General features: G+C 35.8%; 1 protein-coding gene across 1 annotated transcript in view; it reads left to right on the forward strand.

Moving 5' to 3' along the window:
- The window catches only part of LOC145988066 (folate receptor gamma-like), a 46,744-nt gene that overhangs the window by 11,633 nt on the left and 9,580 nt on the right, over window positions 1-25,531 (forward strand). The window contains exon 4 of the mRNA XM_083122902.1: window positions 21,361-21,576. Coding sequence (XP_082979028.1) covers window positions 21,361-21,576 — 216 coding nt within the window. The remainder of the gene's footprint in view (window positions 1-21,360; window positions 21,577-25,531) is intronic.

Here is a 25,531-nt window from a genome sequence, read left to right on the forward strand (position 1 = left end):
TTTTCCTAAGCCATTATTGAGTGGAATAATATCATAGACTTACTATTTATATGAACAATACAAAATACGCCATAAGAACTACAATTATTAACTTGCTGCATACACATAAATACTACACGCAACACTATTTCCATGTAGAGTTTGAGTATTCTTTTTTTTTTTGTCAAAATGAGAAGATGAACCACAGCAAAAAACTACGATAAGATAAGTCTGTTTTTATGAGCAGCTTCAGCTTTGTTTAAATCCAAAGATTTTGCAAGCTCTTTCTCAAAGGACAGAATAGATAGAGCACTCAACGTCTCGTTACCAATTCGATTACGAAGGTAACGCTTGATTTGTCGCAAGGTGCCGTTGATGGGGTATGCACATTTCAATAACACAAATCTTATAAAGTTCGTAAAAGGTAATTTTGAATGTTTCAACTATTGCAAGCAGCTGCTGAAGTTCTTTTCCGCCTCATAGTATGCCACAATTCTAAACTAAACTGTCCATATCACAACAGTAGGCAGCTGCGAAAGATAGCAAGATAGCAGCTTTTCGTGCTTCAGAAAAGTGGCACTAATTTTATAAAGTAGGCGTCAAATAAACAACACCACACTTCAATAGAAGGTGTGTTTATGATATCATTTTCTCTGTCGTGATGAAATATCTTACGTTTTCTTGTTCAGCGATTGGAATTCAGAAGTTAGGGCTAAAATAGGGAGGATGCGAGAAATACCGTCGACTTAGGAGGTGCCACTCTCAAGTTACAGAAACATTTTCACTACAAATTCACCTTCACTAGGAGAAATATATTTACATAAAAGTAACGAATATTTCAACTTTTGCAATAGGCATTTTGATTAGTGGAAATAACTGCTGAAGATAATAATTTTATTGCAGAATATATTATGCATAAATACTGCTCAGAATTGGATCAATAGTTTTAGATGTGCTTCAAAGATTGATTCTCCTGCACGGAATCAAATTTGGCCACTATGACGGTAGTTACTGTAGAAATAATATTTTCTAACCTCACAAATGATGCGAGCAATAATATTACCCAAGCATGCTGATTTTCGCACCGTATTGCAATGATTAGTTGATGGAATTTGTATTAAGGTTCACTATATGCACACAGGCTAATCGGGACGGGAACTACAGATTATAGTGGAATCCGAACCACTTACTGAAATGTTACCTCCAGCTGGGATCGAACCCGTTATCACTTGATATCAAGGCAGCAGTTTTATCGGGTGAGAGCCCAATTTTAATATTTACAATTCTTAGCATTTAAGAAATAGGTAGTTTGTGTACTCTTAATTCTTTAACATCGTATTTCTCCCTCTCAAATATTTGCAGCAATAAGGATAGATGAAAGGAAACCAATGAGAGAACATCATTTGACACTCGTGCAATTGTCGGATGAGGAACTGGGTCTAATAGAAGAGAAACATGACGTTCTTTAGATTTTACTGGTAGAATAGGTAGACCTATTCCGAAATACAGTTATACGATTTGTAGAGGCTAATAATTGTAGCTACACGTTTAATTGTATGTGTCAACAATGAAAGATCAATATCACAGCCACTGAATACGTCCACCTACCAGGCAGGCAGCAGATTTCGTAGCACGTTTGGCCAATTACTTAGTATCAAATGATCATTGGCCACTGTTACCCAGGCATATCTGCAGCTGCCCTCCCTCCTCTTGATTTTACAACACATCGTAATAAAGTAACCTTGCGATCTAACCGTACTAGAAAATGTACTTGATCATTGTGGAAGTTTTATAATGGAAAATGTAAACTTCAGTGGCGGAGCGTGACCTTTCCAACAGTGTAAGCCTAGCATGATGAAGGCTTGTGTTTATTTTTGGGCTGGGTCAGTGATTTATCCACAATCATCAATCCCTCCCCCATTTTTTCACAACACTTCCCTGAAATTTTTCACAAAACCCTAATTTTGGCACTAAATTTAACCTTACACCCTTTAAAAACGAAGTTACACTAAATCAGATTAAATATTCTGGATAAATCCCTGAGCCTGGTGTTTTCTTTGCTAGGCTGTATATCTCCTACATTTCAACTGGTAATTACGTCAGTTTTATTCCTATCACAATGAGTAACGTAACCATAAAAAATGTAATGTTAGATAAAATTAAGAATAATGATAATAAAGAAACGAAAACAGAAAGAAACAGAAAAGTGCTGATTACTTTTTACAACCGCTGCATAACCAAGTATCACCTCGTACCATGAATCACAAAATCGGGGCACTTTATTTTTTGTTTCTGTTACCGTGCCTGCTAGAGAAGTGGTGGGTAGGCCTACCTACATCCACAAGTTTCTTCTTGGCAGCAAAATCCTTGCTGGACAACGGCGTCTTCAACAAGTTCTCCACCTCACCGCACAATCATACTCGTTTTCTTTCATAATGCAGTTGTTGTTGTTCACTATAACACTACAGCAGAGGAATGACAGCCCCCTTTTCAATGGATGGAAGTCGCAAAGAAATACCGCGAGACTTTAATCATGCACACAACACATGAAAGGGGAAACAAAAACAAATCACATCCAAAAGCGGTCACTGCTCAATGCACTGATGTTTCGGACTCAAGAGGGAAATATCCCTTTCGGACATAAATAAATGCCCTATCTTGCCTTAAAATTCCCTTATATTTCGTAAAAAAAGAAAGACAAAATAAAATATGAAAGAAATGCTCGCTAATTCTGAGGATTTATCCAGAAATTTCTGTGAAAGGAGATGTAAGTGCTATCTAAGGGTAGTGTAAAAGAAAATCCTGCACCTGAAAGACCATAAACAGCCATTTCGTACGTTGTTCGAAGAGTGTTTAAACCACGGACTATGTAATTAATAATATTTTGTTCACATTTGACATGAGATTTGTAAAACTGGTTCAATATTCAGTTTTAATTAAACATTTTAATTTTTGAAAAAGTTATTGCACTTGTTAGCTCAATTACTACCAGCTGAGTTCAAATATAAACGAAAAACAGAAATCTTAATATTTCCAATGTTTGTGCTCTCCTACAAGAGAAAAACAGAAACAAGTGTTTGTATATCTAATTTTCCCGTTTCTCGCTCATTTTTAGATGTTTCTCCTTTTTCCCCTTCCTGTTAGTTTTTTGCTTCAGAATTCCCTGTTCCTGGAAAAAACCTCCTTGAAACACCACTGGCTCAAATTTCCTTTGCAGCCAACCATTCATTCATATCCGACAACGCTGGAGAACCCTCCTCTTGCAGGACCTGGGTCTCGCTCGCGCGTGTTCACGGTTAGCCAGTGAAGCCAACCCAAGCATAATGGTGCTAAATCTCGCACAAGTTTCAAAAGTCGTTTGGAAGTTGGGGATATAAATTAAACAAGAGGGCCGCTGTTCGTGGAGGTTGAATTTTCTCAAACTTTTCACGTATGACGTCGAACTCATCCTCTTTGGTTGAACCATTCGAATTTATATTTATTTCTTGTTACAAATAAATATTAATAATATGTAGATCGAGGAACAATTTAGTAGTATGTAGCATAATTATGGAGTTTAAACGAGACCATGATGTCCAGAAGGGGCAAGGGGAGGAAGCTCTTCCTGGAAAATGAATGTCAACCATAAAATAATATATTTCACACATATCATTTCATTTCAGTCACATCAAATTATGTTAATTATTGTAAGGGCGTTGCAGAAAAATGTTTACTTCAAATTGAATTTGTATCTTTTGAGGAGGCAACTTTATTATGGGGGAAATATACCTAATTTACCCCCACCCCTGAAAAAATTACTATGCTTAATCCTCCCTGGTGGAAAGAAATACTGCGGACATCCATGAACAACACTTTTTGTAAACATAAGGTTTGCAACGCTGTTGTAAGCCTCTGGTCGGAAGGTTTACACACGTGGGTTTTGGCCCGTTCTTCTCCACCCAGAGAACGGGCCTTGCACCCAGATAGGGTAGGCACTGCTCGTTCGCGGTCAGAAATTTGTAAGGCAAAATTCAGAAGGCTTACAGCTTTCCACAAGCAGAAGGCGGGAGATCCCATGTGCTGCCTGGCGCTGAAGTGTTGCAATCTAACAATCATGATCTCGAACACTGGTGTCGACCCGATTTGAACTTGGAAGTTGTTTACGAATTTTTGCCAGATATTTACATACATTTTACTAGAACTAATGAAGTGTAAGCCCGGCTTACACGGCTTACATGGACGCTCCGCGCCTGGTAAACTTCTACTTTTTAAGTTTTCAGTCAAAATTCGTCTATCGGACTACAAAAATCTAAGGGGCTACAGTGGGCTGAGTGCTGTTTTGGGGGGCTTCAGGCCCCCTAGCCCCCCTGTAGCGCCGTCCCTGTAAACGAGACGATGAGGATGAGTATATGAAATTCATGTCATGAGGGGGCGGTCACTCACAAAAAACTCCCCCGCCCTCCGTGGCGAAGTGGTTAGCACAGCGAGCTACGACGCCAGGACTGAGCATGGGTGTTTGTAAGTATATTTTTATCAATTTCACTGTATTATCACTCATCCTCATCTTAGCAATTTATCAAAAGTGGCACATTTCATTTCAATGTTATGAATCGTACAAAAACCGCATTTTCTGTCCTATACAGGCCCGTACCCGGGGGGTGGGGTGGCAAGGGGGCCATGCCACCTCCCCTCAAGCCATGAAATCTTTTGATGCAAACCTACAAAAATTACATGAATAATCTTTAAGGTTTTTCAAGAATTTAGATTTTCTTCTTGCATAAATGAATGGATTGTCTCTGGAGAGAGGCAGATTGCAGAAGTCTGCAGTCTACTATATTTAGTAATTTTAGTTTTATAACCATTTATGCAAAGCTACTAAATGTTCCAATTTGGTCGGGACAACTCACTATATTTACTCCCTGTTTTGACTTTTTTCAAACTGCAGTCTTAATGAGAAAATGTCCTCTTTTAGTGGTAAATTCACATTCAGACATGTTCTTCATTATAAGGATAATTCCATGGCGTTGGTGGTCACATTCAGGGTACGAATTCCCATGGCAGAAGGGGGATCTCCCACCTTCCCATCAACGATCTTGTTCTATTAAAAAATTCCCCCCGTTAAAAATTTCCGAGTGTAAGAGTTTGTGTTATAGTCATAGGCGTAGCTATAACTTTATATTTGGGTGTGCACAAAGAAAAAAATGAGGTCTTGTACCTTTTTAATAGCATATTTTGCAACAGAATCACTTGGCTCTTTAACTGCACTGATGTTTGTAAAGGAATATAAATTCACAAAATGACAGTGTTGAACATTTCTGAATATATGTAGTAGAAAAAAATCAAATTGCATATGAATCACACACACATAAAATGTTCATAAATGTTACAAACAAATACATCAAAATACACGTCATCTATAAGAAGAGACGTCTGTCAAAAGGTACAATGTTCTTAAACCCATTAATAACTTCCTTTACATCAATAGACTAAACTTTTTCCTGTTCCACAAATAACAAGAGCAGGGCTTCCAATCTACCCTGCATCTGAGTTGCTCTTAATTTAGTTTTAACTTGGGAAAGCTTGGAGAAAGCTGTCTCTCCCACGTGCAGCTTGTGACAGGTATAGAAGAATGGCGCTGCAGTACAGAATAGAATGCAGTAAATATCTTCCTTCTCCAATGTCATCAAAACATCGAAAAACTACAGACACTCGTTTCATCAGCGATAATGCACACGTTTGTACACTAACAGAATTGTTCCTACCTCAAGCTCGTCGGTGAAAAGGTCGTTTTCTGCACTGAAGAGGATTCATACATTTCAACGCAGCACACAGACTCAGGCAAGGAAATCTGACTTGGGACTGATACGCATATCCATTGAGCTGCTAAAGCCATTGACCAGAAATTCCAGTTTCTACGACGACGTGATTGAGGTGTTCAGACTAAAGGATCGTCGGATCGAGTTACAGTATAAATGAACATTTTCATTAAGGCCGTACTAAAGGCAATTTTGTGGTAATCAATTTTTCGATAACAGATGGCAGCACCGTTTGCCATGGCAACCGAGGGCCATGTTGCCAGATCTCCGCGTAATCAAGGCAGATACATACAGGTTGGTCGATAAGGGTACTCGATGTGAGATGATGCCATGTTGGTTAGAGGTGAGTTAGTAGATTAAAAAGAAATAGTAGTAAATCAGGGAAATTGATAATCATGAGATTTTAGTTATATGTTCTTATTAGAGAAATAAGCAATATATCTTTAGTGGAAGGTAGTAATAGTCGAAATATTAATATAAAATCCGTTGTTTTATATTAAGTATTTTTTTATAATATTTAGAACGCAGTGAAGAAAATGCAATAATAAGTGTAGTTAAATATTAATATAAAATCCGTTGTATTATATTCAATATTCGTCTTAATATTTAGAACGCAGAGAAGAAAATACAATTGTAAGTGTAGTTAATTCAAACACGAAAGTAGTGTAAAATACTATAATACTGGGACAAGAAATGATGAGATCTTGCCTGTACTAAAATTAGGTCAAAATGCCTATAAACGTTTATTGCTCAAGTGTCCTCCTCTATCAAATTTAAGATTTTTGTACAAGAAAAGTTTTTCAGAAAGGATGAGGTATTTTTGACTGAATATAAATACTTAAAAACTAAGGCAAAAAAATGTCTATAAAAATCTTATTGCTACTGTCTATATATAACCTACGATTTTTGTAAAAAAGCTTCTGAGAAAGGATGACTCTTTTTTTAGATTAATTTGGCTACAGCTGTATCTGTCAGATTGTTATTCATAAGCTTGTTAAAATATATCTCTTTCGACACTTCTTATATCGCTGTATTTTGTTAGGTATAGGTTGACAACAGAGCCATCTATGTATAAATGTTTGAAGAGTTTACATATCAGTTAGTATTGTAAGAGTGGTTGAAGAGTATAGATATGTTGTTGCAGTACTCTGTTTGGTTTCGCGTGGGTATTTTTATTTGTTGAGTTTCTCAGTTTGGTAGATATAGTGAGCACGTAGGTATTTTTATCTTGGGTGCATTTTAATATTACCTACGCTGGCACAGCAGCTGCCAGGCCACCTCCGTAGGTATTTTTATCTTGGGTGTATTTTAATATTACCTACGCTAGCTCAGCTACTAGCTTGCCAAGCCACCCCCGTAGGTATTTTTATCTTGGGTGCATTTTAATATTACCTACGCTAGCTCGGCCACTAGCTTGCCACTACTCTGTGGGTATTTTTATTTGTTGAGTTTTTTCACACGCTATTAGGTCATTGCCTTGATATGCTCCTGCAGACATGCAATTGTGCTAGGTCAGTGCTTCTGTAGGTCATTTCTTCTGTGGATCAATACTTATTCTATCTTTGTGCGTGTAGGCTATTAGTTTTACAATTTGTTACAGTTTTATTAAGTATAGAGTTTTGATTTGAATCCCAAGAAATCTGATATTTGTATGAATTTGTATTTGTATTGAATTTTGTATTTTTTCCCGAGAAAATTTATATATAAATACCAGAGCTGAAAAAATCTTATAATTATAACTATTGTTTTTAAGTTATATTCTATCAATTATCGTAAGTTTAAAAGTGTTTTTTCTAGTAAATAGAATCTTATTGAATTTTAATTTGATTGTGTGTTTTGTATTTTTCCCCGAGAAAATTTATATATAAATACCGAGAAACTTCTATTTAAATAACATCTTGTAAAAATGACAACTTGTATAACCGACTTACCACTTGAACTGCTGTACAAGATTTTTGAGTACACAGTCGATGGAGGTGAGGATGTTGCGAGGCTCGTTGAGTTAAGCAAAATAGTGCTTGAATTTCGTCCACCGTGCGAGATGATTTTTATGGACAATCTTTGCAAATAAGCGGTATGAAAAACTTGCAGAATCCTGATTCTCTTTTTCGGGCTGCAGGCAAAACGTTGGCTGATAGGATGGACGAGCTTTATGAGGCGAGGGAAGGAAGGAGACGATATACGTACGATTGGTATGAGTCAAACGCGGAAACAGACAGCATTATCACACAACTTATCGCATTGACTGAGGCGCGAACTTTTTTCTAACCTGACATGATATATAAATAAAATACTATTACTAACAAGGAGATAAACGGATTAATTTTTGCAGGTGATCAAATCTTATAAAATATTGATAAAAGATACGCTTTCTATTAATAATGTAATTACTTATAAACATAGAATGCGCGATATTCTCGAAAAACGTAACTCCTCTTCCCTCTCTTCAAGAAGTCGAATCCTTTTAAAACAAACAAGAAAAAAAACATCAACACGGACAACAAACATGTATCACAAGAAATAATATCATATTAACAAACAGCCTATTTCGTTTAATTAAAAAAAATAAAAATTTAATATCTAATGAAAGCACATGATAACAACTTATTTGAACTAGTTTCCAAATTCAAATATTTAGTAGTAATATTAACAAATGAAAATTATATTAAAGAGAAAATAAAATAAAAAGTAGGCTTAATTCAGGAAATGCATGTTACTTCTCTCTAAGAAACTAAAAGTTAAAATATACAAAACAGTAATTTTACCTGTAGTATTATATGGATGTGAAACATGGTCGAACATAAATTGAGAGTATTTGAAAATAAGATTGTTAGGAAAATATTTGGACCTAAAAAGGATGAGAAGACAGGTTAGTGGAGAAGGTTACATAATTTAGAACTACATAATTTATATTTATGTCCAGATATTATTAGAACAATTAAATAAAGAAGACTTAGGTGAACAAGCTATGTGGTACAAAGCCCGAATAGGAGAGGAAAGAGGAGTTTACAGGATTCTTGTTGGGAGACCTGATAGTAAGAGGCCTAGACGAAGATAGAAGGACAATATTGAGATAGACCTAAAGGAAATTGCTAGGGATAGTTAAGAATATATAGATGGAAAGATGGAAGGCCTGTGTTGCTGCAGCTACGAACCTTTGGGTTTAAGAAGACTAGAGAGTTAGTTAGTTAGTTAGTTATTAAATTACATGGCACTATAAAAAAATACAATCTCTGGCATAGAATGAATTTTTTAAAAATGAAATTTATTTCTACATAATGAACCTTAACCTATACAATTGTATATTTTTTTTAATCTGTAGTATTTAAATTAAACAGACTTAAATAAGAATTGGGAGTACGTACATAATAGAATAGAATCAACAGTTAAATATTGTATAAACTAAGAAAAAAGTAAGCAATGGTTCGCATAACCTAATTGAAATAGACTTAGGTGGTTAAAGAACAGCATGTTTAGAAGTAACAAAAAAGAGATTACTTGAAAAGTAAAATTAATGCAATTGAAATAAAAGTATCAGAGGTGCAAATAAATTTAGAAACCTAAAGTAAACTTGATGAAAAATAGCTGACTATTTTAAATAGATGGAAGAATTGCTTTAATGACTTTTTAAATGTTTATGTAGGAGATAAATCAGAAATAAATGAAGCAGAACCTATAGTTCCAGAAACTAACTTGATTGAATTTAAAGATGCTAAAAAGATCAATTATTCGAATTTGGATTACCTAAGAATCTTGTTAATATGTCTGACAAATGTACAAGTTATGAAAGGTTATAAAACAAAGATGTATCATATTTATTGTTTTTTTAATTTTGTCTTAGAATATGCTGTTAGGAAGGTAAAAAACTAACGAAGTAATGTGACTCAACTGTTAGCATATTCAGATGATGTAAATACAATTAAGAATTATTATTATTATTATTCATATTATTCAACGTACTTTGAAACGTTTATATAGGAACGTTGAAACGTTTATATAGGAACAATGATTCGCGATTAGTCAAACATGTCAAATATAACTGCTATTAGTAAACGTACGAGGAAAATAATTTTTGTAGAAATTCTCTTCTTAATAAGAATACTATATTACTACCTTTATTACATTAAATATTAATTATTTAATTAATTAATTAATTCTCTAGCCCTCTTGATTCTGAAAATTCGTGGTTACAGTTCAATTTGTACTTATCCTGAGCAAAATTTATATATATTCTATTCCATATTTACAGATTTCTTTTAGATCCATCTCCATCTTCGTTTTTGGTCCTTTACCATCAGGTTTCCCATCAAGATTCTTGTAAAATCTCCTTTATTCCTTTCTCATTCGTGCCCACCTAAGTATTCGTGATTTAATAATCAATCTAATAATACTCGGAAATTAACATAAATTATGTACTTCTAAATTATGTAACCTTCTCCATTCACTTGTTTCTTTATCCCTTTAAGGCTAAAATATTTTCCTAAGGATCTTATTTTCAAATACTCTCAATATCAATAGAAGAGATCAAGTTTTCGCATCCAGAGGCACAATTACTGTTATTGTATATTTTAACTTTTAGTTTCTTAGATATTAAATGAGAAGACAGAGAAAAATAACATGCATTAAGCCTTCTTTTTCATTTCTTCCTTAATATCATTTTCATTTGTAAGTATTACTTAAATTTAAAAACTAGATTAAACAAGTTAGTTTCGGCCTGTACTTTTCTCTTTACTAACTTTCTTACTTGCTTTAAAAAAATATTTTAGCATTATTCTTAATTGTATTTACATCATCTGCATATGCTAACAGTTGAGTCACATTACTTCGTTAGTTTTTTTACCTTCCTAACAGCATATTCTAAGACAAAATTAAAAAAACAATAAATATGATACATCTTTATTTTATAACCTTTCATAACTTGTACATTTGTCAGACATATTAACAAGATTCTTAGGTAATCCAAATTCGAATAATTGATCTTTTTAGCATCTTTAAATTCAATCAAGTTAGTTTCTGGAACTATAGGTTCTGCTTCATTTATTTCTGATTTATCTCCTACATAAACATTTAAAAAGTCATTAAAGCAATTCTTCCATCTATTTAAAATAGTCAGCTATTTTTCATCAAGTTTACTTTAGGTTTCTAAATTTATTTGCACCTCTGATACTTTTATTTCAATTGCATTAATTTTACTTTTCAAGTAATCTCTTTTTTGTTACTTCTAAACATGCTGTTCTTTAACCACCTAAGTCTATTTCAATTAGGTTATGCGAACCATTGCTTACTTTTTTCTTAGTTTATACAATATTTAACTGTTGATTCTATTCTATTATGTACGTACTCCCAATTCTTATTTAAGTCTGTTTAATTTAAATACTACAGATTAAAAAAAATATACAATTGTATAGGTTAAGGTTCATTATGTAGAAATAAATTTCATTTTTAAAAAATTCATTCTATGCCAGAGATTGTATTTTTTTATAGTGCCATGTAATTTAATAACTAACTAACTAACTAACTCTCTAGTCTTCTTAAACCCAAAGGTTCGTAGCTGCAGCAACACAGGCCTTCCATCTTTCCATCTATATATTCTTAACTATCCCTAGCAATTTCCTTTAGGTCTATCTCAATATTGTCCTTCTATCTTCGTCTAGGCCTCTTACTATCAGGTCTCCCAACAAGAATCCTGTAAACTCCTCTTTCCTCTCCTATTCGGGCTTTGTACCACATAGCTTGTTCACCTAAGTCTTCTTTATTTAATTGTTCTAATAATATCTGGACATAAATATAAATTATGTAGTTCTAAATTATGTAACCTTCTCCACTAACCTGTCTTCTCATCCTTTTTAGGTCCAAATATTTTCCTAACAATCTTATTTTCAAATACTCTCAATTTATGTTCGACCATGTTTCACATCCATATAATACTACAGGTAAAATTACTGTTTTGTATATTTTAACTTTTAGTTTCTTAGAGAGAAGTAACATGCATTTCCTGAATTAAGCCTACTTTTTATTTTATTTTCTCTTTAATATAATTTTCATTTGTTAATATTACTACTAAATATTTGAATTTGGAAACTAGTTCAAATAAGTTGTTATCATGTGCTTTCATTAGATATTAAATTTTTATTTTTTTTAATTAAACGAAATAGGCTGTTTGTTAATATGATATTATTTCTTGTGATACATGTTTGTTGTCCGTGTTGATGTTTTTTTTCTTGTTTGTTTTAAAAGGATTCGACTTCTTGAAGAGAGGGAAGAGGAGTTACGTTTTTCGAGAATATCGCGCATTCTATGTTTATAAGTAATTACATTATTAATAGAAAGCGTATCTTTTATCAATATTTTATAAGATTTGATCACCTGCAAAAATTAATCCGTTTATCTCCTTGTTAGTAATAGTATTTTATTTATATATCATGTCAGGTTAGAAAAAAGTTCGCGCCTCAGTCAATGCGATAAGTTGTGTGATAATGCTGTCTGTTTCCGCGTTTGACTCATACCAATCGTACGTATATCGTCTCCTTCCTTCCCTCGCCTCATAAAGCTCGTCCATCCTATCAGCCAACGTTTTGCCTGCAGCCCGAAAAAGAGAATCAGGATTCTGCAAGTTTTTCATACCGCTTATTTACAAAGATTGTCCATAAAAATCATCTCGCACGGTGGACGAAATTCAAGCACTATTTTGCTTAACTCAACGAGCCTCGCAACATCCTCACCTCCATCGACTGTGTACTCAAAAATCTTGTACAGCAGTTCAAGTGGTAAGTCGGTTATACAAGTTGTCATTTTTACAAGATGTTATTTAAATAGAAGTTTCTCGGTATTTATATATAAATTTTCTCGGGGAAAAATACAAAACACACAATCAAATTAAAATTCAATAAGATTCTATTTACTAGAAAAAACACTTTTAAACTTACGATAATTGATAGAATATAACTTAAAAACAATAGTTATAATTATAAGATTTTTTCAGCTCTGGTATTTATATATAAATTTTCTCGGGAAAAAATACAAAATTCAATACAAATACAAATTCATACAAATATCAGATTTCTTGGGATTCAAATCAAAACTCTATACTTAATAAAACTGTAACAAATTGTAAAACTAATAGCCTACATGCACAAAGATAGAATAAGTATTGATCCACAGAAGAAATGACCTACAGAAGCACTGACCTAGCACAATTGCATGTCTGCAGGAGCATATCAAGGCAATGACCTAATAGCGTGTGAAAAAACTCAACAAATAAAAATACCCACAGAGTAGTGGCAAGCTAGTGGCCGAGCTAGCGTAGGTAATATTAAAATGCACCCAAGATAAAAATACCTACGGGGGTGGCTTGGCAAGCTAGTAGCTGAGCTAGCGTAGGTAATATTAAAATACACCCAAGATAAAAATACCTACGGAGGTGGCCTGGCAGCTGCTGTGCCAGCGTAGGTAATATTAAAATGCACCCAAGATAAAAATACCTACGTGCTCACTATATCTACCAAACTGAGAAACTCAACAAATAAAAATACCCACGCGAAACCAAACAGAGTACTGCAACAACATATCTATACTCTTCAACCACTCTTACAATACTAACTGATATGTAAACTCTTCAAACATTTATACATAGATGGCTCTGTTGTCAACCTATACCTAACAAAATACAGCGATATAAGAAGTGTCGAAAGAGATATATTTTAACAAGCTTATGAATAACAATCTGACAGATACAGCTGTAGCCAAATCGAAGGTCGCTAAAGTGAACATTTCACGAGTACCGGATATTGGGGCGGTTTATTAAGACATAAATAAGTTGCACAGATCAACTGTAATTTTATTTGTGCCCGGGCCAAATTTCGTGTATGCAGTCCAAGACTTTCATGGGATAAAAAGGACTTTTATTTAAAGCCAACTGGGTTTGACACACACTCAAACACTTAGCTACTACAAAGGGACAGCCGAAAATTTTATTAATATCAAGAAGAGAAAGCAGGAAGATGTTGCATATGTAGATATTTTAGCGGGATTTTCAGGCTCTGCCAGGACCCGAACCAGGGTCTCTGGTATATCGTGGCCTTGCTATACTGGCATACCCAGGATTTTTGAAGGGAGAGGGGGGGGGGGTGTACGTATACTCTTTTCGTTAGTCAGTCCTCATTTTACCATCTTTCTCTGCTTTATACCTTCATTTTTTTTTTTTTTTTTTTTTTTGTAGAAATACTTGGCCAAAGGAGGGTTATAACCCCACCAACACTCACTCCCTTGGGCATGCCACTGGAGATAACTGAGTGAGCATTTTGTCATATTGGAAGACGAAACATTAGATGTGTTGGGAACGGAAGGGTTTTCACTGTGCATTAATTATTTCTCGATCCAGCTGTATTTGAGAAGACTTCCTTTGTTTCGTGCCGATATATGACAAGACTGCGGAAGCTGTGACGGACAATTTCGAACACTTGCGAGCGCTTAGGCCTGAATATGCACAATTTGGTGGGTTTCAGCTTGTATAAGTGCTGCAAACATGGGAAGACAAGACACAATAGTGGTGTTCAGGCTCGAATCAGGGAGAAATATTCGAAAACTGTGTGCGTCCAGTTCGCAGCCCACAGTTTGAATCTCGCAGTGTCGAGTGGATTGTCCATCCATTGTGTAACAGCTTCGTGAAAACACTCAGACACCAAAGATGTTTTGATGCCTGATGAGAAGAAACGGACAAACACGTTGTGATAAAAATTGCAGCCTTAAACGGTGGCTACTATTTAGGGGACAGTTGCTTCCCACTTTTTTGCCTCTTAATGCAAGGCCTTGTCTGCCGAGAGAAAGTAAACTTTCCTCCCCCCCCCCCCCGTTTTGCCACCAAAGGGCACCACTGGCCTTAAACATACACTTGTGAGTTTATATCTATACCCCTTAAAAATATATTGTTCAGCCCCTCCCCCCCCCCCGAAAGGAATTTCTGGATACGTGCCTGCGTTGACTGTACACTTCATTTTGTATTACAGTACTTTCTTCCATTGATTGGAGGCTTTATACTCTGTCCCGACTATCTCTGCTGCAACAAGGCTGCACATAGCGACGGAGGGGAGGGGGGGGGGTCGAGTAGGCAGAGCGAAGCAGTACACGATGCTACGAAAGCTAGTAACTACAGCCGCTTTCACCCGTTCCACGCAATCCCGTTCCCTCTCACGTGTTCATTGGTAGAGCCGTCTCGCGTCACTACTTGCACAGAGACTTGTTTTCGTTCGTTTCCTCCAGCCAAGTTGTTTTCTTGTGTATGGAGTGACCGTTCAAAATATTCTTGGGTAGAACGCAACGCACCGTGCTTTCATTGTTGAGTTTAAGTCCTTTTTATGCACATATAAGCTAATCAGGACTGGACCTACAGTTTAAAGTGGGATCCGAACCACTGTGTAATGCACCTCCACCATGTATCGAACCTCTTGAGTACAAGGCGACGACGTTACCACTACGCCATCGGGGAGGCTTTTACTTAAAAACCGGGAATAAAGGTAAGCGAGAAGCAGAGTGATTATTTGTTCGTTTCATAATACTTAAGTACAATTTTACACAAGTTGCCTCCGCACAATGTCCAAAGTCCTGTTTCACAGTTCTTCACGAATTATACTGGTTTGTTCTGCAGCTGTCTTTAGAAGTAACAGTAACATTTTCGTGTAACAGTAACTGTAAACTACTTACTTTATGAAATTAGTACCTGAAATTCAGTTATTTTTCCACCTAAAGAGTAACTAAATTGAAAGTTAGTTGTACACTCCTGTTCACATAATGTGTCACTCTTTATAGGGTCGAACAGTTGAAGTATGTACCAATTGATCTGAACAGAAGTGTACAATTACTACTATTTTCGCATAGAAAGGAATTTTCCTTTGTTCCATTTTTACAATTTGTTGAATCATATCCTCTCCTGAAACAATGGATTGAAATCGTGAGACCATGAGAACAATCTTATTTATTGCCAAGGACCAGCATGTATCTCTTCCAAGCGTATTTTAATTAGAATAATTTCGACATAAGGCTATATAATCTCCAACAATCCTCATTGGTATAGCACAGTTCAACAGTAATTCTGAAAAATATATTGTTTGCTCAACAAAAATACAACAAAATATTATTTTTTCATCTTTAAGTAAAATATGTGTATTTTATTGCCTCTGTATTTACATATAAAATATATTAACTTAGTCATAATTATATGGTTGATTGATTTAGTTTATTTTACTACGCTTTTCTGCCATTTTTGTCTAATCGCAAAGATGAGAACGAGTGATAATATGATGAAACTTATGAAGGATCACATACAAAGAATATCCATGCCGAGATTCGAACCAGAGACTCCTAGCGTCGTAAGTCGCTGTTCTAACCACTCCAACACGGAGACCAGCAGTTATAATTATATATGAAACTTAATGCCAAGTTGTTGGTGATCATCTGTGATGAAATTAATAGTGCGCTTGCATTTCATGTTCTGAACCATGTCTTAAAATATACAACTAATCTAGAATAAAGTAATAATTACAATTATTGTAATAGTAACTAAATTAGATACTTTTTAAAGCAACAGTAATTATAACTGAATTAATTTCTCAAGTGATTAACTTTGAATTACTTTTGAAAAGTAACTTTCCAAACACTGTTGATATCTTAGAGTTCAGCATTACTCAGACAAGAATTGTAAGAGAAGTTTTCTAAGATACAATATGGTAATAATTACTATTAGAATAAAATTCAAATCATTCAAAAATCATTGCATGAAAGGACTACAAAACTATATATTCGGGAGATACGTATAAATTCGCATTAACATTTTTGTTTCAATGTAACTTCATTCTCCTTTTTGCTCATCCTGCAAAACACTAAGTCGTTCTTTCATAGATACGTATGCTTCTTGCTGTCTTGTAATCATCCCATTCAGAAAGCAATGATGGGCAAATGCCCTTAAAAATTGGAACTAGCAAAAATTTCAAGGAATGTGTGCTATAACTTGACAGACAAGATACATACGTTATACCATTCCCATTATTTTCAGTTTCTCTAATATACCGTTCCCAATTGCTGACTACTTTCAACTTGCAACATAATTTCTTGAGTATATTTTGGACTCTTGATATCTTGTAAACCATCAGCATTCAATCATGTATCTGCCAATTGTGTACAGGTCAAACAATCCACAAAGACGATTTTGATTCCATAGAAGCATATCCACAAACTTCCTCGGTATTGGGTTGCCATTGTTTGTCAAATCTGTTGTCCTTTTTACAAATTTCAAGGTATTCTTAGAAGACATATCAAATGGATTCTCAAATGTTCATCTGCAAAAGGAGCAAATAAAAATATTGTTAATATGGTGTATGAGACTATGAACTTAACAAAGATGAAAAAAAACAAAACATTTTCATTACATTGATACAACCTGAGACAAGTTGAGTTAATAATAAAATGAAAACAACTTATATATGTTGTGTAAGTGGATGTGAATATAATTAATCTAAACTACACCATAATTGTTAACGTAGTGGTCCTTTTATAACAGTATTATTAAAGGTATAATTCACTATATCAGCTCAGATTCAGATCTATCTTTACAGTGCATGTTAAATATGATTTTGGACTTCAGTAGGTTATTGAATCAAATATTCGTAACATAATCAGGACAGATTATGATTTCTCTGAAAATCAATCAATCTTACCCACAAATAAATGATTGGCTTTGCACTTGTAAAATATGTAAACTAGTAAACTTTCCTAATCTATACAAATTTGTACATTCTCAGTAAACACGCAAACTATTGTTTGGTAGACTGTTAGGACTTTACTCTTTTAGCTGTTAGGGTGTACTTTTACACTTTAAATACATAAAGCTTGAACTTATTGGAAATGCTGCACTACTATTACAAGGCGTTCAAAATTATGAAAGTACGAGAAAACCGAAGAGTTTTATACAACTTACGAAACCGGTTTTCTGACCTGATTCTGTGAAAGAAGGTAACAGAACGTTGTCCAGAACTTGCACAAAATTCGGGGATCTCACATTAAATCTATTCCAATCCAACCTAACTTAGCTTAACCTACTTAATGCATTTAACACTTGCGAGCTATACATATATATAAAGGAGAAAATTCTTGTTCAAAACAGGCCAGAAACGACTCGTTCCAACCATGTACAAGGGCAAAGTGAAACTATAATGAACGACTGATTTGTAATACAAATTCCGATGTAAGTACGTACTTTTCAATAGCACCAGTGAAATAGAAAATAATCTCATCTCACAGGAACGATAGTAGAGCATTTTGTGCAATATCGATTTAATGCCAGAATATAATCTATATCAAGGTATTTCATGCTCTAGTAATAATCACAAAACTGTAATATCTGCATTATGCCTAATTTAAAATAACATTTTCTTCTGATTTTACAATTGCAAAGAATTATCAACTTCCTTTGTAAGGAAAAATGCGTGCTGCGTTGAAAATGTAGACACTTCGAAGCGATATTCTCACAGAAATTATATCGGAAGGTATTTCCTCAACATATAAATAATCATACATTCTGCATCACTCTTGCATATTGCAAACGTTTTGCTTTTGATGGATTAAGCAACAAGAATTTAAATATAAGACTTGCCTTTCCGTTTTTTCCGATGTTTCCTTCTTCCAACATTTACTGGATTCGTTATTCTCTGGTAACTTGGTTTAACTTTCACAATTTCGAAGCACTCGCATTGATCATATCGTTAGAAAGCACAGAGTGAAATCTCGGCAACAGTGTTGGCTAAAATCTGCACCACGGAGTATATATTGCTACAAACGCCACTTCAAAAATTTTAATGATAAGCACTACTCTTTGAAGGTACGAAATGTTTTCATTTTTTCACATAGCATTTCAGATGCTTGCGGGAAGAACATGTGATCTTTGTTTCACCACGAAATCTTCCATGCTAGTCATAAAAGAGAAAAAATGCACCGGTATTGACAAAACTACCACTTCAGCGCCATCTGTACGCAGAAGTTTGAACATGACGGAGACATTTTATTTTCTGTTATTTACTTAAATATCATTAATCGTAACAAAATTATAAGGTTCACATGTTCCAGTGAATAAAACAATCTTTTATATCGGAAAATTTCTTCCTTACCGAATCTATATTAGTTGTACGCTCATCCATTGAAATTTGGGCCTATGCTTTAACATGGCTTTAGAACCCCCTTAAGTAATACATATGCTATTATTGTTAACATAGAGTGTGTGCATTTTGTGCTTGAAATTGAGTATGTCCATATATGACTTAGATTCAAATAGATTCTATTTAGTTAAAATATTTTTGGGTTTTCTTTATACAATATTCAGGTCAGGTTTATCTAAGGAAGTCTTTCACCTTTCATACAATCACGCTACGCCACTGCCCGGGTTCGAATCCTGGCCTGGTCATGAGAGTTCTTTGTGAGCATCCCTTCATCAATTTCATCATATCATCACTCATCTTCATCTTCGCGATTAGCCAAAAGTGGCAGAAAAGCGTAGTAAAATAAACCAAATCAATCAATTTTCAAGAACTAGAATATGTCGAATGCAGTTACAATTTCAGAAAAAATGGAATAGACTGTGAGCATTCGGAAAGAGTGTCAGTGTGAGAAAACGAATGATTCTTTGTGATATTTTCACTTTAATGTTTTGTTATTGTCCACTATAATCATACATTTATTTCCTCGTAAGATGAGAGTAGATATCCATGCAAACGTATGTACTTCCTGTTTAACTCTGAATCAGTGGCGCAACCACAGGGGCTGCAGCAGGGGGACATTGCCCCCAACCTTGGACGGAAATAGTTCTAGGGGGCAAACATTGACGGCCAAGTGTACCTTCAGGGCGCAATTACCGCCCACAACTTCAAATTTTATGCAAATAAAAATAATTTCCGTAAAATGTTCTTTTTATCAAGTTCAGAGCCGTTAGTTTATTGTGAAATGGATGAATTGGTTATGTAATGTATTCAAATAATTATGTTGTATATAATATGTATTAAAGAAACGTTGAATACGTATACAATTTAGTGTTCACGTCGCTCCATGTTGCATATGTGTGAAACATGCGTAAGTTATACATATTAAAGTAAAAAAGAATAATATTTGGAATGCATTTATCAAGCATTTTCTGTCTTTCAAAAGTAGTCTGTGTGCTTGTTTTCTATTATTAATGTGAAATTGAACGTGTTGAAAAAATAATTCAAATCGTTTATTTGAACACAAATGCTATAGCACCAACTTGTACCCCCATTTTGCATAATTTATGAGTGTAATAACGTCTTTGATACTACGTAGTACTACTACCACCACCACTACTACTAATAATAATAATAATAATAATAAAAATAATAATAATGTTGGTCCCGGGTTTGAATCCCGGCTTGGGCATGGATGTTTGTGAGTGTCCATTCATCAATTTTATCATATCATCACTCATCCCCATCTTAGCAAATTACCGAAAAGTGACATATAAGCGAAGTAAAATCTAGCAAATGAATAATATCAATAATGTTATAATAATAACATTATTATTATTGTTAGCATTGTTATTATTATTATCATTGGTACGTTTATCGTGGTACTTGCCCCCCCCCAGACAAAAATTCGTGGTTGCGCCTCTGCTCTGAAGTGATATAAATCAGAAATTTGCTTTGCAAATTTGGTTTTTGCATAGAAATTTATATCCACCTGGCAACCCCACAGACCTCGACGTCGGAGAACACCTTGCTAATGTTCCGAATAGTTCGCCATGCATAGGGTGATCGTACGTCCCGGTCGTCCCGTCGATATTATTAAAATACACCATTTGTCCCGTTTTATAAAAGTCTAGGAGTTAGTTTGGAAACCAAAACTAAATTTGAGAGACAATCATGCTAAAAAAACAAATGTTGATGGAATTTTTAAACTAGCGTCATGGCTATCGAGCAGTTGTATTGCTTTGTGTGTGCGTTCCTTTATTTGTAGAGCAAGGAAAAGGCGTGGCTAAGAAGCGTATATGTAGTTTCAATACGAACCTGCAATAAGAATTTAAATTCCTGCATCTTGACACAAACTGAAAAGACAAATCTCGCATTGTCTGTCAGATATGTGGGGAGATTTGTGAACATTTATGAACAGTTGGTGAACAATAAAGTTGTTCTCAAGAAGATTGGTTCTTCTGATAAATACTTCTGGCACTGTTAGTGTAGGACTAACATCAAAGGGACCAGAAACACTGTGTAAGTCATACGGACATTATAACAATTATACCTCTTGACACCGGGATATCATATCTCATTTATTGTTTATGATGTATCATTTATGTGATCAATACTTTAATAATTAATATTAATAAGAATACGTTAATAATAACAATAATTTTATAATTAGGCCTAACCGATTTTACATGTGGGGGGCTCAACCGACTCCTTGGGATGTCCCATTTTTGGGTCAACATATTATGGCAAGGTGATACAAATAAAGGATCGTTGCCAGGTTGGATTTTAAAAATTTACTTTTTGTGCAAATTTATAAGTTCCCGATCTTTCCGTGTTTGCCTTTCCAGACAAAAATGAAAACGAGGAAGAACAGGATTTATGGAGCTCCACTCTGCGCCAGCGACTGCGAGAGCTGGTTCGATGCCTGCGTCGACGATTTCACGTGCACCGACAATTGGCTCAAGAACTTCAACTGGAGCTCTGGAGAAAACATGTGCAGAGCAGGAGACGAATGCAGAACATTCAAAGAGATATTTGGCAACGCTAAAACGTTTTGTGAAAAGGTAAAACTGTAATTCTTATTTAAATTAAATAATTCAATAAGCCTCTACTCTCTCGACCTCAAAGATAACAGTAGGCAAATTGTCCATCGCTAATTTCCTTCCTTTATCTATGTGTTTTGTTGGAAAGGAACTGTACTTGTGCTCTCTGCTTATTGGGACTTTTGTTCCAATTCCCGAAATCTATGTTCCGGAAAAAAAATTAATGAATGTGATTATGGACATTTTGCCTACTTTATATTTGCCGTAGGCGTAGCTCATTATTAGAATTCGGAAGAATAACCTACGAAATGACATAAAATTTTAAAAAAAACCTGTTAAATTACTTTATACAGTGATTTAGGAACTGGGGATAGAGGCGCTGAAATTTAAGAAAGGGACTTGTTATCAACAACATGGAATGTCAGTCATTTTCTATGTCTTATTATAGAGGAACCTTGGGCAGAACGGGGTACGTAACTTTCAATGGTAATAAAAAATAGATTATTGAATTTAAAACTATAAAGACTAGTAGATTTCTGGTACAAACATTTAATAACCACAATACATTGAAAAGCTTTGCAAATATTAAGTGCATGTTATTATTATTTAAAAGTATAACTAACAATGCAAATTGTCTCTTTGATTTTTGAGTGGGATAGAACGTTTACCCTGTAAAAAGTCAGTTTTACGATGCACACAATTCACAAGTTAGTACCGCTTCGTCGTCTTCCCTCGTTCCCTGTCTATATCAGCGCAAGAATTGCGTGACCACTTTTTACATACAACACACGATACCAAGCTTCCGTCGAAGTACAGTACAAGTCTCCACAGTTAAGACATGCCGTAGCTTCCTGATCATCTTTGCTTGACTCTAACTCTTCTAATAGAGCCTTCTTCATCAACTTCTTTCCAATTGTTCTATATTTTGGTTCTTGGAAAAGTTTTTCTATTTTTGCCTCCTTTCATATTCTTCCTTTCCTAACCCGTTCTGCCCCATCCATTCTGCCCCTGGCGTTGTTACCTGGCTACGGTAACTAAAATCAGTAATAACTTATGTTCAATAATAACTATTTATCATATTATAGAGCTAAAACTATTGAGATTAACCTCCTACAATTGTTAGATTAACACAATTCGGCTTACCTGCAAACAGATATTTTTCAAAATTAAAAAAAAAATCTCAAAACGGATGCGAAAAGCACGATCCTCGTAAACGAACTACTCTACAATGCGATTCTCGACTTCCCATGATGCAACAGAACAAACTAAGGAAAATCGCAGTCTCCACAGGATGCAGCATCTACCAGAGGACGGGTACCCCTATCTGTCTCACTACCCTTTTCTGCCCCTGGAGGGCCGGTTTTTCAATGTACAGTTAAGGTTCATGTTAGCACGTAACTGGAAGTTTAAGAAAATTTCGATTTTTCAATGTGCATATACGCTGCATAAAACACACCTTATTACTAACTTCGTTGACCCTGTACAGTTAGCTCGTAACTGGAACTCTGGTGGCGATTATCTTTACTGCTACTTTTTCTTGCAGTTACCAGCCTAACTGGAAGTTACGAAGCAACATGGCTGTCTCATGCAGCTATCGAAGTTCCACACTCGCAACTTCACTATCAGATTAAAATAGATATGATTCATAAAACTGTTAAATTGGTACAGAAGAAGACTTGTTTTGTTTGGCATAGCTTACCAATGTCCATGCAAATATGGAAATTAAGCAGCGTGTTTGCTAGAATTAGCTTTGCGAGTTCGTGTTGGAGAATTTGTGACCAGGATATCCGGTCTACCAGGCGGAGCAAACTCGAAACGGTAATTTGGTGTAGTAGTTAGCGACACCACCTTCCGGAGCGTATTGTATTTTTTAATACGAGTTCGAGTCCTGGTCAGGGATATTTGGTAACAGTATAGTATAAGGGAAACGGATTTCTTCAAATTTACAGGAGAAAATACTTACGGAAATCATTTTCTGTAGCGTTGTGGAAGTTCGTGAGTCTAGTTTTGATCCATTTTAATGCGAAAACATGTCGTTTTCTGAGAAAATCTGTGTCCGACACGCTGTTTCTGCTGTCGCCATTTGCTTTCTGCACGAGAGTACAATGTTCCGTGTGTTAAGATGACGCAACCCCATAGTCAGTGTTTCATCCTCGCCGTGTTTTCACTAGAACATGACGTGTCGAGTATTTTTAATATATTTTTTTTTAACTATGCTGGCCTAACCTAACCTTACGGAAAATGGTTTTTGGGGCTAACGTGAATGGTTTTTGGGGCTAATGTGAATGGTTTTTGGGGCTAACGTCAATGGTTTGTGGGGCTAACATCAATGGTTTGTGAGGCTAACGTCAATGGTTTGCGACGTATTAGCATAATTTCAAATCCGGGCACGATAGTAGGTATTTTCCGGTGAACGAAGTTGCAACACTGCATAAATCGAGAAAACACTCGCACAACGCGCCCTGAACCAGAACGCTATCGCCCGCGAGTGAGTTCAACTGGAACCTTGACAGGACGTACGTACGCAGATCCTCGTGCAGTGGTTACTCGTTCAACTAGTTCTCGCGATTTTGCTACCAAGCGATAGTGTAGTGAACAGGTATTGTATAGGAACACATACCGCGTGGTTTAATAGAACAGCGATACGTTTACCTTCACCCGGGTAGCCGGCCCGAACGGCCATGGACGGGAACGAATCCCCGGACACCGACATGGACACAATAGAACAACTCTCATCGACAACCAAGACTAACCACATACCACCGTCTCAGATCAGTGCGGACAAAAACACCCAAAAACGCCACCGGGATGAAATGGAGGAATCGATCCAGCCAGACAAAGTCCCCGCGGAAACTCTATTTCCGAAATTCAACCCACTCTTCCCGAATACTGGTACGACAAGGACATGCCGGGACCATATGTCGTCCTCCTGGACGGCATTGAGAAAAACGCGAAAAGACTGGCCGCAGGTAGCGTCGGAAACATTCTCAGGAAAAAAAATGTGACCGTCGACTTGGTAGAACAATGTGGTATCAATCGGGTCCGGGTAACATTCAAAACAACAAGGGCTGCTAATAATTTCATGCTGCAGACTGCTTTACATCGGGAAATGCTGGTTCAATCGCGGGTGCCACTTTCATTAGTTCAAAGGGAGGGTCTGGTATTTGGTATCGAACATGATACCTCTGAACAAGACGTATTGGAAGGTATAGAAAGCCCCATCAGGGTTCTCACAGTCAAACGCTTGCCGAAAAAGATCTGGCGAGAAGATGGGACTTTCGACCTCGTTCCAACAAAACTTTTCTGTGTTACCTTCCGCGTGAACCAAATACCTGACAAAATCATCATTAATAGCCAAATACATGAAGTAACACCTCGAACAAGAGCAGTATTGCAATGTTCCCAATGTTGGCGTTATTCCCATCACCAGAAACAATGCCGTTCGAAACCCATGTGTGCCAATTGTGCCAAAGATAAACATGAAGACCAGTGCGACAGTTCATCCTCGTGTATTAACTGCAAAGAAACCCATTCCTCTTTATCAAAAAATTGTCCCCGACGTAGACTTGAATCAGCCATACAAAACAAAATGGCTGAAGAAAACATTTCATATCACGAGGCAAAAAGCAAACTACAAGGGATCTTTATTCCCAACCCCACCAGGGAGGAAGTTCTCCGCCCAAGATTCACAGGTGCTAATTTCCCCTCATTACGTCTTCCAGGGTCGGAACGTTCGGTGGACAACACTAGACTTGACTTGCCCCATTCGACACAAACGGTCAATTATAACTATCAGATATTGAATCATACGCAATCGGTGCTCACAAGGGAAGAACCAGTATTAGAAAAGACTTCCCCTACTGATGCCATTAAACCGTCAAGGCGACCCAATAGACATCGTCCATCCAAAACAAAAAGAAAAGACGACCATCAACCCCGCAAAACGTACACTAGCAGGAACTGGTATGACGAAGAT

The sequence above is a fragment of the Lepisma saccharinum genome, chromosome 5 (genome assembly GCF_977018435.1).
Source record: "Lepisma saccharinum chromosome 5, izLepSacc3.1, whole genome shotgun sequence".
Classification (NCBI taxonomy): Eukaryota; Metazoa; Arthropoda; class Insecta; order Zygentoma; family Lepismatidae; genus Lepisma; species Lepisma saccharinum.